The sequence below is a fragment of the Lepidochelys kempii genome, chromosome 18 (genome assembly GCF_965140285.1).
Source record: "Lepidochelys kempii isolate rLepKem1 chromosome 18, rLepKem1.hap1, whole genome shotgun sequence".
NCBI lineage: Eukaryota > Metazoa > Chordata > Testudines > Cheloniidae > Lepidochelys > Lepidochelys kempii.
This window is the reverse complement of record NC_136397.1, coordinates 24,646,113-24,659,867: the sequence shown is the minus strand read 5'-3', so window position 1 is coordinate 24,659,867 and position 13,755 is coordinate 24,646,113. Positions and strand designations below refer to the sequence as shown.

General features: G+C 45.8%; 1 protein-coding gene across 17 annotated transcripts in view; it reads right to left on the bottom strand.

Moving 5' to 3' along the window:
* Positions 1-13,755, bottom strand: part of CAMTA1 (calmodulin binding transcription activator 1) — a 950,491-nt gene that overhangs the window by 37,064 nt on the left and 899,672 nt on the right. For 16 of the 17 annotated variants that reach the window (XM_073316814.2, XM_073316813.2, XM_073316817.2 and 13 more), the window contains 4 exons: positions 12,522-12,718; positions 10,571-10,649; positions 7,957-8,272; positions 6,675-7,198 (listed from right to left, as the gene is read on the bottom strand). In XM_073316814.2, the coding sequence (XP_073172915.2) occupies positions 6,675-7,198; positions 7,957-8,272; positions 10,571-10,649; positions 12,522-12,718 (1,116 nt within the window). Of the gene's footprint in view, positions 1-4,641; positions 5,142-6,674; positions 7,199-7,956; positions 8,273-10,570; positions 10,650-12,521; positions 12,719-13,755 lie in introns of those variants that run through there. The other variant, XM_073316824.2, reaches the window with a different exon arrangement.

Below are 13,755 nucleotides of genomic sequence, written 5' to 3'. Positions count from 1 at the left end.
AGCAATGTTTGCCAACTTCCTGCCAACACCTTTGTGGTGAAACAGTTCACAGCTTTACCCCAGGATGAGCAGAAGGGCCTGTCCAAGTGGATGGAAAGTGAGGGTCACTAACTGGACCTGATCCTGAATAGCTCATTCAGGCAAAAATGCCACTGGCTTCAATCTAAGACTATGTCTACACTGGAGAGCTTATAGTAGCTGCGCCGCTGTAAGATCTCCAACGTAGCCACTCTATGCTGATGGGAGAGAGCTCTCCCATTGACATAATAATTAATCCATCCCCCAATAAGCGGCAGTAGCTATGTTGGCGGGAGAAGCTCTCCCGCCAACGGAGTGACGCCCACACCAGCGCTTAGATCAGTTAACTTATGTCGCTCGGGGGGTGGCTTACTCATGCCTCTGAGTGACATAAGTTATACCGCCATAAATGGTAGTGTAGACATAGATTGAGTTACAGTTTTTCCAGACCCAAAGGCCAGTGTTGGATGGCTGGGAGGGGACTGAATAACTTGTGATCATTAGGAAAGAGAGAAAGGCATTGAGTGATTTGCACTGGTTATGCTGTCAGCAACAAATAGGGATAGAAATTTAACAAGCATGGATTCTCCTTTACAAGTCTAGAGACCTCCACAGACTGAGGCCTTGTTTCTGACCCGTAGAGGAGAGACAGGAGAAAAGCATTAAATCTTCATTTAGCATCACTGCTGCATACTTCCTAAGGCTGTTCCAGTACCCAGAACATACCTATGTTCTCATGAAAGAGACAGTGGAAGAGGACACAAGTTCAGAGTTCATACAGTTTGTCACACTTTACCTCCAACCCCATTCCAATTAACTGCTCAGACTGGTGGGCATCTTCCCTCTATATTTCTATTCTTATTGCTCCCTGAAGTTTTTTTTTTAATTTAGAAATAAATATTCATGTTTGGTATTTCACTCTTCCTTTTGCTAGACTTGACTCCTTTCCCTCTGGTTTCTGTATAGTTTCTAACACTGTTGTATTGGAGTGCTTCCAAGCATCAGTGATCCTCTCCTGTAGTGAAGAAAACAGTCCATGATACAGGTATGGGACATCGCTCCCAATATTAAATATTTGGTGTTGGCAACATTCAGGGACACAAGCATGACACCTCGGTTCCTATGACTAGGGCCTGTACAGTGCTATAGCGGCACAGTTGTAGCGCTGAAGTGAAGATGCTCCTACACTGACAGGAGAGCTTCTCCTGTTAGCACAGTTACTCTAACTCCCCAAGAGGCGATAGCTCTGTCAGTGGGAGAAGCTCTCCTGTCGACATGGCGCTGTCTACACGGGGGTTAGGTTGGTATAATTATCTCGCTATGGTGTGTTGATTTTTCACTCCCCCGAGCGACGTTGTTATGCTGACATGGGTCTGTAGCATAGACCTGGCCTGAAATTCTAGGATGTTATTGTCCCACGAACTGGCAAATTTTCCAGACCTTTCATGTGTAAACTTGGAAGTTTAAACAAAAACTTTTGTGCAGCAGTCTTATTCCTGTTATGCTTTTGCCACCACACCTGTCAGACCACTAGAAAATCCACTGCCCCTTGCACACTGGATTTGTGCCACACACACTACAGACTTCAAAATTAAATGGTAACAGGATAACAGCAAAGACAGAAAATGTCAGATTCTGACATTCATGACAACAATGCAAGAAATCCAAGCCCACCAGCAACTGTGTAAGAGAAAAGAAGGTGGGAGCATGATCCACAGAGACTTCAAGAGCTTCTCAAAACCACTATGCCTGGAGACCTATCCCATGACAGCATGACTTATTTCTGTCAGGAGATTTTTCTATTATTCCTTCATTTAGATCCACTGAAAGGGTGATGGTTACTCTAAGCAGCTCCTATAGAATATTACAGGGATTCAGAATGTCTATCACATATAACAAGTGTGCAGCAAAGGTCATGAGCTGATATACACAATCTATGCTAATGCTCTGTACCATTACATTTGTGCAATGGCTAGCATACATTTTGTGATATCATCTTTGTTGAATTACGCAAATACATATAATCAAGAATGTTTACAGAAATCCTCCCTTACAACTATCGTTAATTGCTAGTATTCAACCTAAGTTGGCCAGTGACAGGAAGAGATACTGTTTTGGGGGAACAGCAACAATTCCACACAATAAATGTTTTGTGAAAAATAGCCCAATGCCCTCCATTGTCAGGTACTATTTATCAGAGCTAGATGGCAGTTCAGACACAATTACTAATGTTTAAAACAACAATTAAACGCAGTTAAGTCTCTTAAAAATACTCTGTCTCAATGCCTCCTTTCTCACCTGGGTTGTGGAGCTGCAAGGGAGAAGGATTAACATAGGATCAGACTAAATGTTACCATTGAGACCAACTGAACTAAAAATCCAGGATCCCACAGCGTGATGTTGGCTCTTCTGCCTCATGACATTAGCTTTACATATAAATTCCCTTGGGCTTGAGTGTATTTTACTATTAAATGACTGGGATTGCCTGGGCTTGTTCAGTCTGCAGAAAAGAACAAGGGGGGATTTGATAGCTGCTTTCAACTACCTGAAACGGGGTTCCAAAGAGGATGGATCTAGACTGTTCTCAGTGGTAGCAGGTGACAGAACAAGGAGTAATGGTCTCAAGTTGCATTGTGGGAGGTTTAGGTTGGATATTAGGAAAAACTTTTTCACTAGGAGGAAGGTGAAGCACTGGAATGGGTTACCTAGGGAGGTGGTGGAATCTCCTTCCTTTGAGGTTTTTAAGGTCAGGCTTGACAAAGCCCTGGTTGGGATGATTTAGTTGGGGATTGGTCCTGCTTTGAGCAGGGGGTTGGACTAGATGACCTCCTGAGGTCCCTTCCAACCCTGATATTCTATGATTCTACAACTTAAGTAATTCTATGAGGTGCAGCTCATTCTATGACACAAACTGCACCAGACATGTTATGACTTGCAAAGTTCCTGACCTCTCCCACTGTGTGAGGCACATTTGAAATCAGGCCACATGAGTTCAACTCACCTGTTATGGCTGATGCAGTCAGGAGCCATGGCCAGCATCTGCTGACACTGGAGTTGGAGAAGGCTACCTGCCTAAGGTTCAACCTAGAGGTGTCTGAGGTTGTGTTGGAACAAACAGCAATGAGCAGATGAGTTCTCCTGCTGGGGAAGTGCGCCTGCTAGTTGTTAATATAGTTTGCAATATAGGGATCATGTTAGATCTCAGCTGCATGGCCCTGGCTCTAGCAGTGGTAGCTGGATTCTCTCCAGTTACTGTCCCTTTCTTCCTCAGAGGCCCCAAAAGACATTATTAGGCAATGCTCATCTGCTCCAAAGACTCTCTTAGGAAAGTACCTCAGGGTTTTTAATTCCTTTGCCCTCCTTTTCATCAACTGTATGAGATCCTGAGAAGAGTTAGTAAAGGGGCATAAGCTACAGAGCCGTTAGTATGCTAACACCTCTTACCACTCTCCTGATTTCTAAAAGTACAGAGACTTCACAGCTACCACTAACTGCAGGACAGGTGATATACGAGACTCACATCATAATCGCCGGAGTCAAGCTACAGGAATCAAAACGTAAACTAGGCCTGCATTCATTGCTCGGAGATCACCCACTCACGCTGCCAGTGTAGTGCTGAAATCAGATTGCCTGGGGTCAAACTGATCTGAGAACTCCATATGCTGCCAGGGTTGCTCTGTTACAAACTTTAAATGCTGAATTCAAGATCCAAAAGCCTATGCCTGGTGTAAAAGAGGATAACAGAAAAATCACATTAAGGAGAGAACTTTACATGACAGACATATGACTTCGCGCAGAAGCCTTCTGATCCAGGCCCCACACTGTGCATAAAGATCTGGGAGGCTCAAATAATTCAGAACCCAAGGCAGTTCCAGAAATATGAATGCATCTTTTGCAAACACCAAGCAGATCCATCCCCACTTTGCAAGGGTTTGTTTCCCTTCATGACTTTGGCTGTGTGGAAGACTCTCCAGATGTAGTGGGTGGGTATATTTCTGAGGCTCCGCTCTCTTGGCTGCCACTTCACTTACCACCCCTCGTTAGATCAGAAAGCTTATATAATCTTCCTCCCCTAAAAATTAAGCTACTCATCTCTCTCCTCTCCCCATCTTCTTTTTTTGCTGGGTATTATTTTCTCCCCTACACCATATCTTGGTATATTTCTCTTCCCAAAACACTATCCATATAGTCCCTTTCCTCCTCAAATCTAGAATGCCCTTTCCTTCACACGCCTCATGTACTGCAGTGATTTCTTCTTCAGCCAATGGGCACCACCTTCAGCTTCGCATAGTCATTGTAGCTGCTCATTGCCGCAATGCTTCTTCATTAGTGGTGCAGGGTTGGTATCGTGCACATGTGAACTCAAAGGTGTTCAGCAGCCAGGCTGTTACACCCCTGTTGCATGAACAAGGACATTAGTCTCTAGTACCTGGGTTCAAAATGCAAGCTGCTTGAGCAGAACAGCATCAGAATTGCCTGTGTCTGTAGATCAGAATCATAGGACTGGGAGGGATTTTGAGAGGTCCCCTGCACTCATGGCAGGACTAAGTATTATCTAGACCATCCCTGAAAGGAGTTTGTCTAATCTGCTCTTAAAAATCTCCAATGATGGAGATTCCACAATCTCCCTAGGCAATTTATTCCAGTGCTTAACCACCCTGACAGTTGGGAAGTTTTTTCCTAATGTCCAACCTAAACCTCCCTTGCTGAAAGTTAAGCCCATTGCTTCTTGACCTATTCTCTGAGGTTAATAAGAACAATTTTTCTCCCTCCTCCTTATAACAATCTTTTATGTACTTGAAAACTGTTATGTCCCCTCTCAGTCTTCTCTTTTCCAGACTAAACAAACCCAATTGTTTCAATCTTCCCTCTTAGGTCATGTTTTCTAGACCTTTAATCATTTCTCAAAAAGAAAAGGAGTACTTGTGGCATCTTAGAGACTAACAAATTTATTTGAGCATAAGTTTTCGTGAGCTACAGCTCACTTCATCGGACACATTCAGTGGAAAATACAGTGAGGAGATTTAATCATTTCTGTTGCTCTTCTCTGGACTTTCTTCAGTTTGTCCACATCTTTCCTGAAACGTGGTGCCCAGAACAGGACACAATACTCCAGTTGAGGCCTAATCAGCACAGAGTAGAGCAGAAGAATTACTTCTCGTGTCTTGCTTACATCCCAGAATTATGTTTGCTTGTTTTGCAACAGTGTTACACTGTTCACTCATATTTAGCTTGTGATCAACTATGACCCCCAGATCCCTTTCCACAGGACTCCTTTCTAGGCAGTCATTTCCCATTTTGTATATGTACAACTGATTGTTCTTTCCTAAATGGAGTATTTTACATTTGCCCTTATTGAATTTCATTCAATTTTCAATAATGACAAATGCAAAGTAATCCACTTAGGAAAGAGATGCGAACACCTGGAATCTCTGCAGGAGCTCAGCTGCAGCACGGGGATCTCTTGTGTCTAGCTGTAGCAGTATGGATTGCTCCTCCACTCTTACAGGGCTAGAATGCTTCTTCTACCTCCTAGGGTTGCCAAGCATCCGGTTTTCGACTGGAACACTCAGTCGAAAAGGGATCTGGGTGACTCCAGTCAGCACCGCTGATCGGGCCATTAAAAGTCTGGTCAGCAGCACAGCAGGGCTAAAGCAGGCTCACTGTCTGCCCTGGCTCTGCACAGCTCCCAGAAAAGGCTTCTAGGTGGAGGCGTGGCCACGGGGGCTCTGCATGCTGAGTGCTGAGTGCCAGCTCTGAGTGCCAGCTCCGCAGGTCCCATTGGCTGGGAACCGCGGCCATTGAGAGCTGCAGGGGCGGTGCCTGTGCACAGGGGCTGTGTGCAGAACCACCTGGCTGCGCCTCTGCCTAGGAGCTGGAGAGAAATGCTTCCTGCTTCTGGGAGCTGCCTGAGGTAAGCACCACCCAGATCCCGCACACCTAAAATCCTCATGCACCCCACCCCCCAGCCCCAGGTTGGAATCCCTTCCCGCACCCAAACTCCCTCCCAGAGCTCGCACTCTGCGCCCTGCCCCAGAACCCCAATCCCCTTCCCCAGCTCAGAGCCCCACCCCCCCACCCCCTGAACGCCTCATTTCTGACCCCAGTCCAGAGCCCGTACCCCCTCCCATACCCTATCCCCCTGCTCCAACCTGGATCCCCCACCACACTCTAAACCCCTTATTTCTGGCCCCACCCTGGACCCCTCCCTCATCCCAACCCAGTGAAAATGAATGAGGGTGGGGGAGGGCAAGCAATAGAAGGAGGGGAATGGAAGATAGCACAGCACTAGCTACCCAGAGCAGGGGCCCTTAGCACATTCCTCTGCTTTGGTTCCATTCATTTCAAGATGGAAAATTCCATTATAGCTAGCAGAACTTTACAAGGGAGCAGACTGTCCAATTAATACAGTGCAATGCAATACAATGCACAACCATTCATGCCAACAGTCACTCTCACAGCAGGACTGAAAGGACACCACTTACCGTCAGAGGGGAATGTGCAGAGTTTGCAAGAACCATGAACTTTTGCAAAGCATGCTTTGGGGGCTCTATAGTTGCAAGAACACCTCCCACCACAGCACAGAGGTCAGTCAGGTATAGTCTCAGAGGCTGATGCACTTCAGCTGGCCTCGCTACCATGTTATATATGTTTACCTGCAAGTCATCCATGTGCTGTAAGCAGTCCTCATTCTCCACATTGTCCCTGTAGGAAAGCAGCTCCCCATCCACTATCTCCCTGTCAGCCATCATCAGCACATTCATCTGCTCTCGTTGACGCAGCCGATGGGCTACGGTGTCCTTCCCCAACGCAATCCCCTTTTGGCTTCCCGTCACCTGCACCGCAGACACACCAATATAAATGTCTTTTGGGTTCCACTTGATTCCTGCCTGGCCACCAGAGCCCCGGTACCCAGCAACTTCTGGGATGTGCTGGGAGAGCTCCCTGCCATAGTCTCTTATCCCTTCACTGTGGCTGATTGTCTCAGGGATGGATTGCTTGGAGCTGGAACTCTGCTTCCTGACACTTGGCTGTTCCAGGCTCAGTGCTGTGGAAAGCAGCTTCTCTTGCCGTGCCTGGAAATACTCAGGGTTCAGTTTATGTTTTTTGGGTGCTGGGTAATCTTTCTGACTCTCACTGCTGTAGTAGTTGGAGGGCTCAGACCTCGGTCGTCTTAACTCTGGAAGCAAACAAACCATTAGTCAGGACTGAACAATTGATGTGATAACTGCTGAAAGTGCTCCTGTCATCTACAACACCTCCCTCCTGCCAGGAGTGCAAGTAACAGTTCAGACCATGCCCTGGGATACAATGGTCTAATTTATGCAGGAGAAGTGACGGTCACATCTGGGAGGATGCTAAGATGAACCACTCCTATGAGTGGTTCATACTTCCCTTCCAAATAGCTAGAATTTTGTACCTTTTGACACACTTTTACACTTGCCAATGCTCCTGCAAATACAGGGAATGCTAGAGAGAGACAGGGAGCTGGGAGCAAAGAAACAGGGCAGAGACAGAACAGCTTCACTTAACATCCTCTCCACCTCCAAGTAAACTGCCTGCTCCAGGCCACTATGAGTATGTCTACACTGCAGCTGAGTTGTGATTCTCAGCATGGGCAGACAGACTCACACTAGCTCTGCTTTAGCTGCATGCTAAAGATAGCAGTGTGGACACTGAGGCATGGACAGCAGCTTGGGCTACCCACTTGAGCTCAGAACCAGGGGATTGGGCAGGTTTGGACGTGGGTGGCTAGCCTAAGCCGGGCCCATTCCACAACATCCACACTGCTGCTTGTAACATACCGGCCATGCTTGAGTTAGCATGAGTCTGTTTACCTGCACAGGGAATCACACCTCCCAGCTGCTGTGGTAGACATACCCTGCATGTCGTGTGTTAGCACAGAGAAACCTACAGTCAGGTTTTTTTTGTTTTTACCTGTATTTGAACTGGACATAACAGTGACACCCTTCTGAGGCTCTTGAGAAGTAATTATTTCACTTTGCCACTGGGCAACCCAGCTCTCTGCGTGGGGCTCCCCACTCGAAGGGCAGTGAATTCTGGGACTTTGCCCAAGCTGAACTTGTTCATCTCGCTGTAGCTGCTCCAGACACTCTGCCAACTTCACGTGACCCCTAGACCGAGCAATAGCCAGTGGCAGTCTCCCAAGAGAATCAGGAATAGAGATGGCTCGGCGGTCCCATTTATACAGCACAATGGCTGCATCCATGTGGCCCAGTGCACATGCCCACATCTGAAAGAGAAAAGGACAATTGGCTAACCCAGGACACATCTGTAGATGCTTCACTCTCTGGCTAAGGCAGTGGAGTCTTCTCTTGTTCTCTTCTCAGATCACTGGCAAACAGCTCTTATCAGCAGAACTTGGCAAAAGCTTCAACACGAAAGGATAGCTTTTATAAGTGTCACAACTGAATAAGAGGTCATTATGGAGGACTAGACAAGTCCTACTCTCTACTTTCTGGGAGAAGGAGTTGCCTATCCATCCATAATAAATTAAGGTGAAATTTTCTTATTGAGCAACAAGTGAAACTTTCATATGGGCATAAATCTCAGCAATACTCCAGAGGCAGAAGAGCTCAATTGCATACACACGGGAATTATAGACAGATGAGCACATGAGCAGCAGGATTAAAGCTAGGAAAGGGAGAAATGTAGGGATCCTTACACTTCACATGAATTTTGTATCTGGCTTTCAAAGGACCAAGTGGCCACATGGGGAGACATCAGCTATGCCATGCTTGCTTTGGAACTCTGCTCACAAAAGGGAACGCAATGAGTTTTAACATGGTAGGAAAGGGTCAGTCAGAAGCAAACTGCGAGGCAGGCTCCTGGACAGCTGGGACTTGTTATATTTTGTATTTAATAATCTTGCAAAAGTCAAACATTTAGGACAATGCTAGAGAAGCAGGAACCTAGAAAGATCTCTCCACAAAAGTTAAAAGCAGCCAGCAACTACACAATTCTTAATAAGAAAGTATTCTCGGGACCATAACAAATGGGCAAGTTTTAAAACTCAGTCTCTGAGACAGTGCCTAATGTAGAGTGGGAGCTAAGAGAATACAAATGAGTATAAAGAAAGGAACCATGTCTGGTGTCTCATTAAGGCTGGCGGTAGCATCTTTGCACTCAAACACTGCTTGTTGTCAATGTCACAGAGAGTGCACCTGTGCACGTTATAGCTTTATGAAAGCGTATTCCTGTCTGTCTACTAACTAAAGAGATGGTTAAGCACATACACATGTGCACCTATCTAAATAGGCCAGCAGGTACAGTACCAGCTCAGCCCTGGTGTAAGAGGGTCGACCACACTCAACCTCAAGAAATGGCACCTGCTTATACCAGAGCTGACTCTGGCCCATAAACTTACTCCTTTTACACAATGGCCTTGAATCACTGCTTGCAGTTGTCCATTCCAACTTTTCAGCTTGTATCAATGATTAACACACTTAAGACTTGAATTATTGTTATTAAAAATAAGAAAAGAAAAATGCTGTAAATAGCACTTGGTATCTTGGGCAGCAGCATCCCAGAAGAGTCAAGAATTGCAAAATTATTTGCAAAGACATTGTCTACACCTTCTACAAGAGTTACATGGTGTGACTAGAAGTGTTACTGTAAATCAGGTTAGTCAAACCAGTGCACACAAGGGGGTTGCACTGATTGAACTAAATGGATTCTAAACCTAGTTATATCAATGAACAAACTGTGGGTAGTCCAGCCCTGACAATGTTTGCAGTGTCATTGTAACCATGTTGGTCCCAAGATATTAGAGAGACACGGTGGGGGAGAGAATATCTTTTTTTGGACTGACTTCTGTTGGTGAGAGAGACATGCTTTTGAGCTTACACACATCACCTGAAGAAGAGCTTTGTGTTAGCTTGAAAGGTGAGACAGACAAGCAACAGAAGTTCATACAATTAAAGATATTACCTCAAGTACTTTGTCAGCCCTAAGAGTGTCACTCCAACTTCTCACAGGGGATATGCTCATCTAAAAAATTCCACCTGGCTTTGGGAATTAGTTTTTATTTGGTTCATTATTTGGTTATTTATTTTATTCTTGGTTCAATGTATTTTAGGTAATTTGGATTTTCTAGGTTATCAGGAAACGTAACTGTGAGTTCACCGGCTTTGACACAATAGGATGATTAAGACCTTCACAGACAGGAAAACATGTAAACAGACCAACTAGTAAAAAAAGACATAAGTTCTTTTTCCTCAAGGCACCAAAGCAGAGATGCTTGGGCAAAAGAAGAGATCTGGAAACAAGAAAACCCACCCCACACTTCTTCAAAAAATTGGGATAACTATTTTGGTTTCTCTCAGAGCAAAACACTCTAAGACTTGCTAGAGTCATGTTGTTATTTGTACAGCATAGCAGTATGCAAGATACATCTACTCCATTAGACTGCAAAAGTTAAAGAGGACTGAGAACGGCAGCAAAGAAGGAGCTCATCACCCTGCTGAGGAGGATCATTCTCCTGTCTCAGTGGACTGAGTCACTGGCACAGAAAGAATGCTCTGCTACTTACCAGTGGAGTGCAGGAGAAGTGATCCACGTTCAAAGGGTCAACTTCCAGTTCCAAATCAATGCTGTCTGCATGCTTGGTGCTGCACAAGAAATGAGAGCAGAAATGATGTTCTGTAGCTTGGTTAAGATCCTTACACAAAACCACAGCTTTACACCCCAAGACTTGACCACAAAAAGAAGAGCTGAACACACCTGCATGCCTACAATGCACACTTGCTATAGCTGGTGGCCTGGGTTTTGTGCCTCTTCTCAACAGCTCGTGAGAAAGGAGAGTCTGGATTAGGGAGGAGGATGGTCTACTGGATAGGGCACTGGACTGAGATGAAAACATGGGTTCCATTCTAAGCTCAACCCCAAATTTCCTGGGTGACCCTAGACAAGTCACTTGATCTACCTCGTGCCTCTGTTCCCCACCTGAAAAATAGGCATAACGCTTCCCTATCTCACAATAGTGCTGCTTACAACGCCATGAATGATTCTGCAGCATTCAGATACTACCGTGATGAGGGCCAATAGGTATCTAGACAAAGAGTTCAGGATCTGCCTCACAGATTGGGGCCTTTAGCTCCCATAAACTCTGGTGACAAATACTAGGCTGTTATTTTATACCGCTTGCACATCCCTACAGACTGCTCACAAAGAAAATAGGCTAAATTAAGTGAAACACTTAACAGTACAAAGAGGGAAACGGGAAATAGTGGCTCCAGAACAAATGGATGGGGAAAATCTAGAGAGCTTATTGGGATCCACAGCAAGTCAAGTTTAAATCAGCTTCTATTTATGAAGTGGAAGATGGAGACAGGCCAGCAACGAAAACATCAAACATATACAACTGATGTAATGAGAACCTAGATCTTCCACTTCCCAGGTGAGCACAATGCCAGTGCAAGGCCGGCACATACATGCCAACCCAAGCAGGTTACTAGCTTCCATGTAAAAGGCTGCGGCACTTGGCCCTGGGAAACCACAACAAGGGGATAATTTTATTCCCTAAAATCAGAGAAGAAAACTATGTGACAGACTGGGGATTTGTCTGTGGTAAGGGTGAACTCCCTCTTGTTTTGTGAATGCCATTTTGTTCCAGGGGCCCCACTTTATTGTAATCTCTATTGTGGATTAGAACATCCATATTGTGGTGGGGGCTTGACACCTAGTTAAATGATGTTGTCTAAGAAGCTGACACAGAGCAACACAGGCACATCAGCTGATTGTCTCTCACAGGCAGGTCAACCCTAGGAACATTTAATTCTCTACACAGCAGTCTGGATAGGAACAGAGGCTGGAGTTTCTCAACCTGGACATGTGGCCAAAGAAGTCAGAGACTACATTTAAAGGGGAATGTGCTGTGTGAAGGGAGGTCATGATTGGCACCTCAGAATAAAGGGCTTGAGGAGAGAGAAGGCAGGAGTTCAGGAAGGTTTTTTCCAATAATATAATTCCCCAGTGCTTTCAAGAGTAAAAGTTTCTCTCATTAAGAAACCCCTTTCCTAAGACTGTGTTCCTTACTTGCCTGCCAAGTTGTTCCCAAAGAGATTAATTGAGAGGCTTAGAGCATCCACAGCAAAGTAGATCTCAGAGAATGGATAAAACGAATTGGGTGGCTCAGGAGGGCTGGAGCACTGGTTCTGATTGTACTGAAGGATCCAACTGCCGAAGAATGGTGTCAGACATGGGGGATGCTCCTGGGAGTGCACCTGAGATCCCCAGCGCTAGGAACAATGACCAGTCAACTATCCAAACCGAGGGGGCTTAGAAGCATGTGGGATCCAGCGGTTGGGTCCACTCACAACAGAGTGGTATCCATGCACAACAGGGGCCTGGAGCAGGTTGCAACAAGCAGCATCCTCTGCAAAGTGCGAGAGACACCCAGAAACTCAGGCCAACCAGAGATTATACCTGCTTCCTGCAGCCTCTGCACTGATGAGTCAGAAGTCTGAAGCATTGGGTCTTACCGCCATTTGATGAGGGTCTGGATCAGTGTTGCATAGCCCTGAGCAGCAGCAAGGTGTAGCAAGGTCATTCCTCGGAAAGTCTTCGAATGGATCAGGTGTTTGGACTTTGTCCAACAGGCACGACTCATCATCTTCTCACACACCACCACCACACGGCTCTCAAAGCAGCTGCCCAACGTCCCGGTCCCAGACACACACTGCAAGGAATATGCACATCTCAGAAGCTGTCATCTGGGAGGGGGGCTTGGACTCACATCCTGCACAGGGCAGGACTTGTTAGACCATTGTGTGCATTTGCTTTTAAAAATAATTAGTGATAGGGAAGTGACAGAAGGGGATGAATGTGGCACGAGGAACAAGACAAAAGCTGACAGGTTACCTCATTTATTTGCACTAACCTGTACTTACAGTCAACTCTATATGGTAACTTTCCACATCAGGGAGGTCATTGCAATCCATTACAAGTGGCACACTGGGTACAAGAGGGTGCCCTTCTCATGGACTACCTGAGCTAGGAGGAGACGCTGAGCACTCCACTCCCACCAAAGCCAGTGCCTCTCAGAACCAGACCTGGAAAGAGTACTTAAACAGGGAACAGCTGCAATGACCAAAAGCCAAGAGCCATGGCTGGTCAAGAGCTGTACAGAAAGATTCTGGGAAGCAGAATTGCAGGTGTTCTGTCATGTCTGTGGATAAAGACGACTTCAGTCACGTGTACCGCACCCCTAAGAAGAATTAAATCACAAAAAGGCCTCTTAACAGGAGGTAGCATGTGTGTGTTACCGCCCACGGCAAAACTGTGGCAGTGCTGACAGGAACTGTGACTGCGAGGTCTCTGGAGCCACAGAGATCTAGGAGTCTGAACAAATAGAAAGCCCAGGTACTGTGTGCTGAGTTCAAAAGACTCCTTTTATGAGTTGCTTCTTCACTGCTACCCAAGGCACTGTTCTCTCAGGTCACCCAGAACTCCTAGACCAGCTAATGTCTTTGATTTTCACAGTGATGATCAGGTGAAAGACCCCTAAATATGCAATTATTACCGAGTTTCCTGCCAGCTCCTTCTCTGGTTTATCTGTTCTGTAGGCTGGAATGTGCTTGCAAAGGCAGAAGCTGAATAATGGGCTCAGTGCTTACTCGATCAGAGCTATAAATGCTGGATGTCCCTCACAGACCAGAGACTCTGAAATGGAACTGCCCAACCCTATATGCTTACAGACTGGATTTTTGTTCCAGC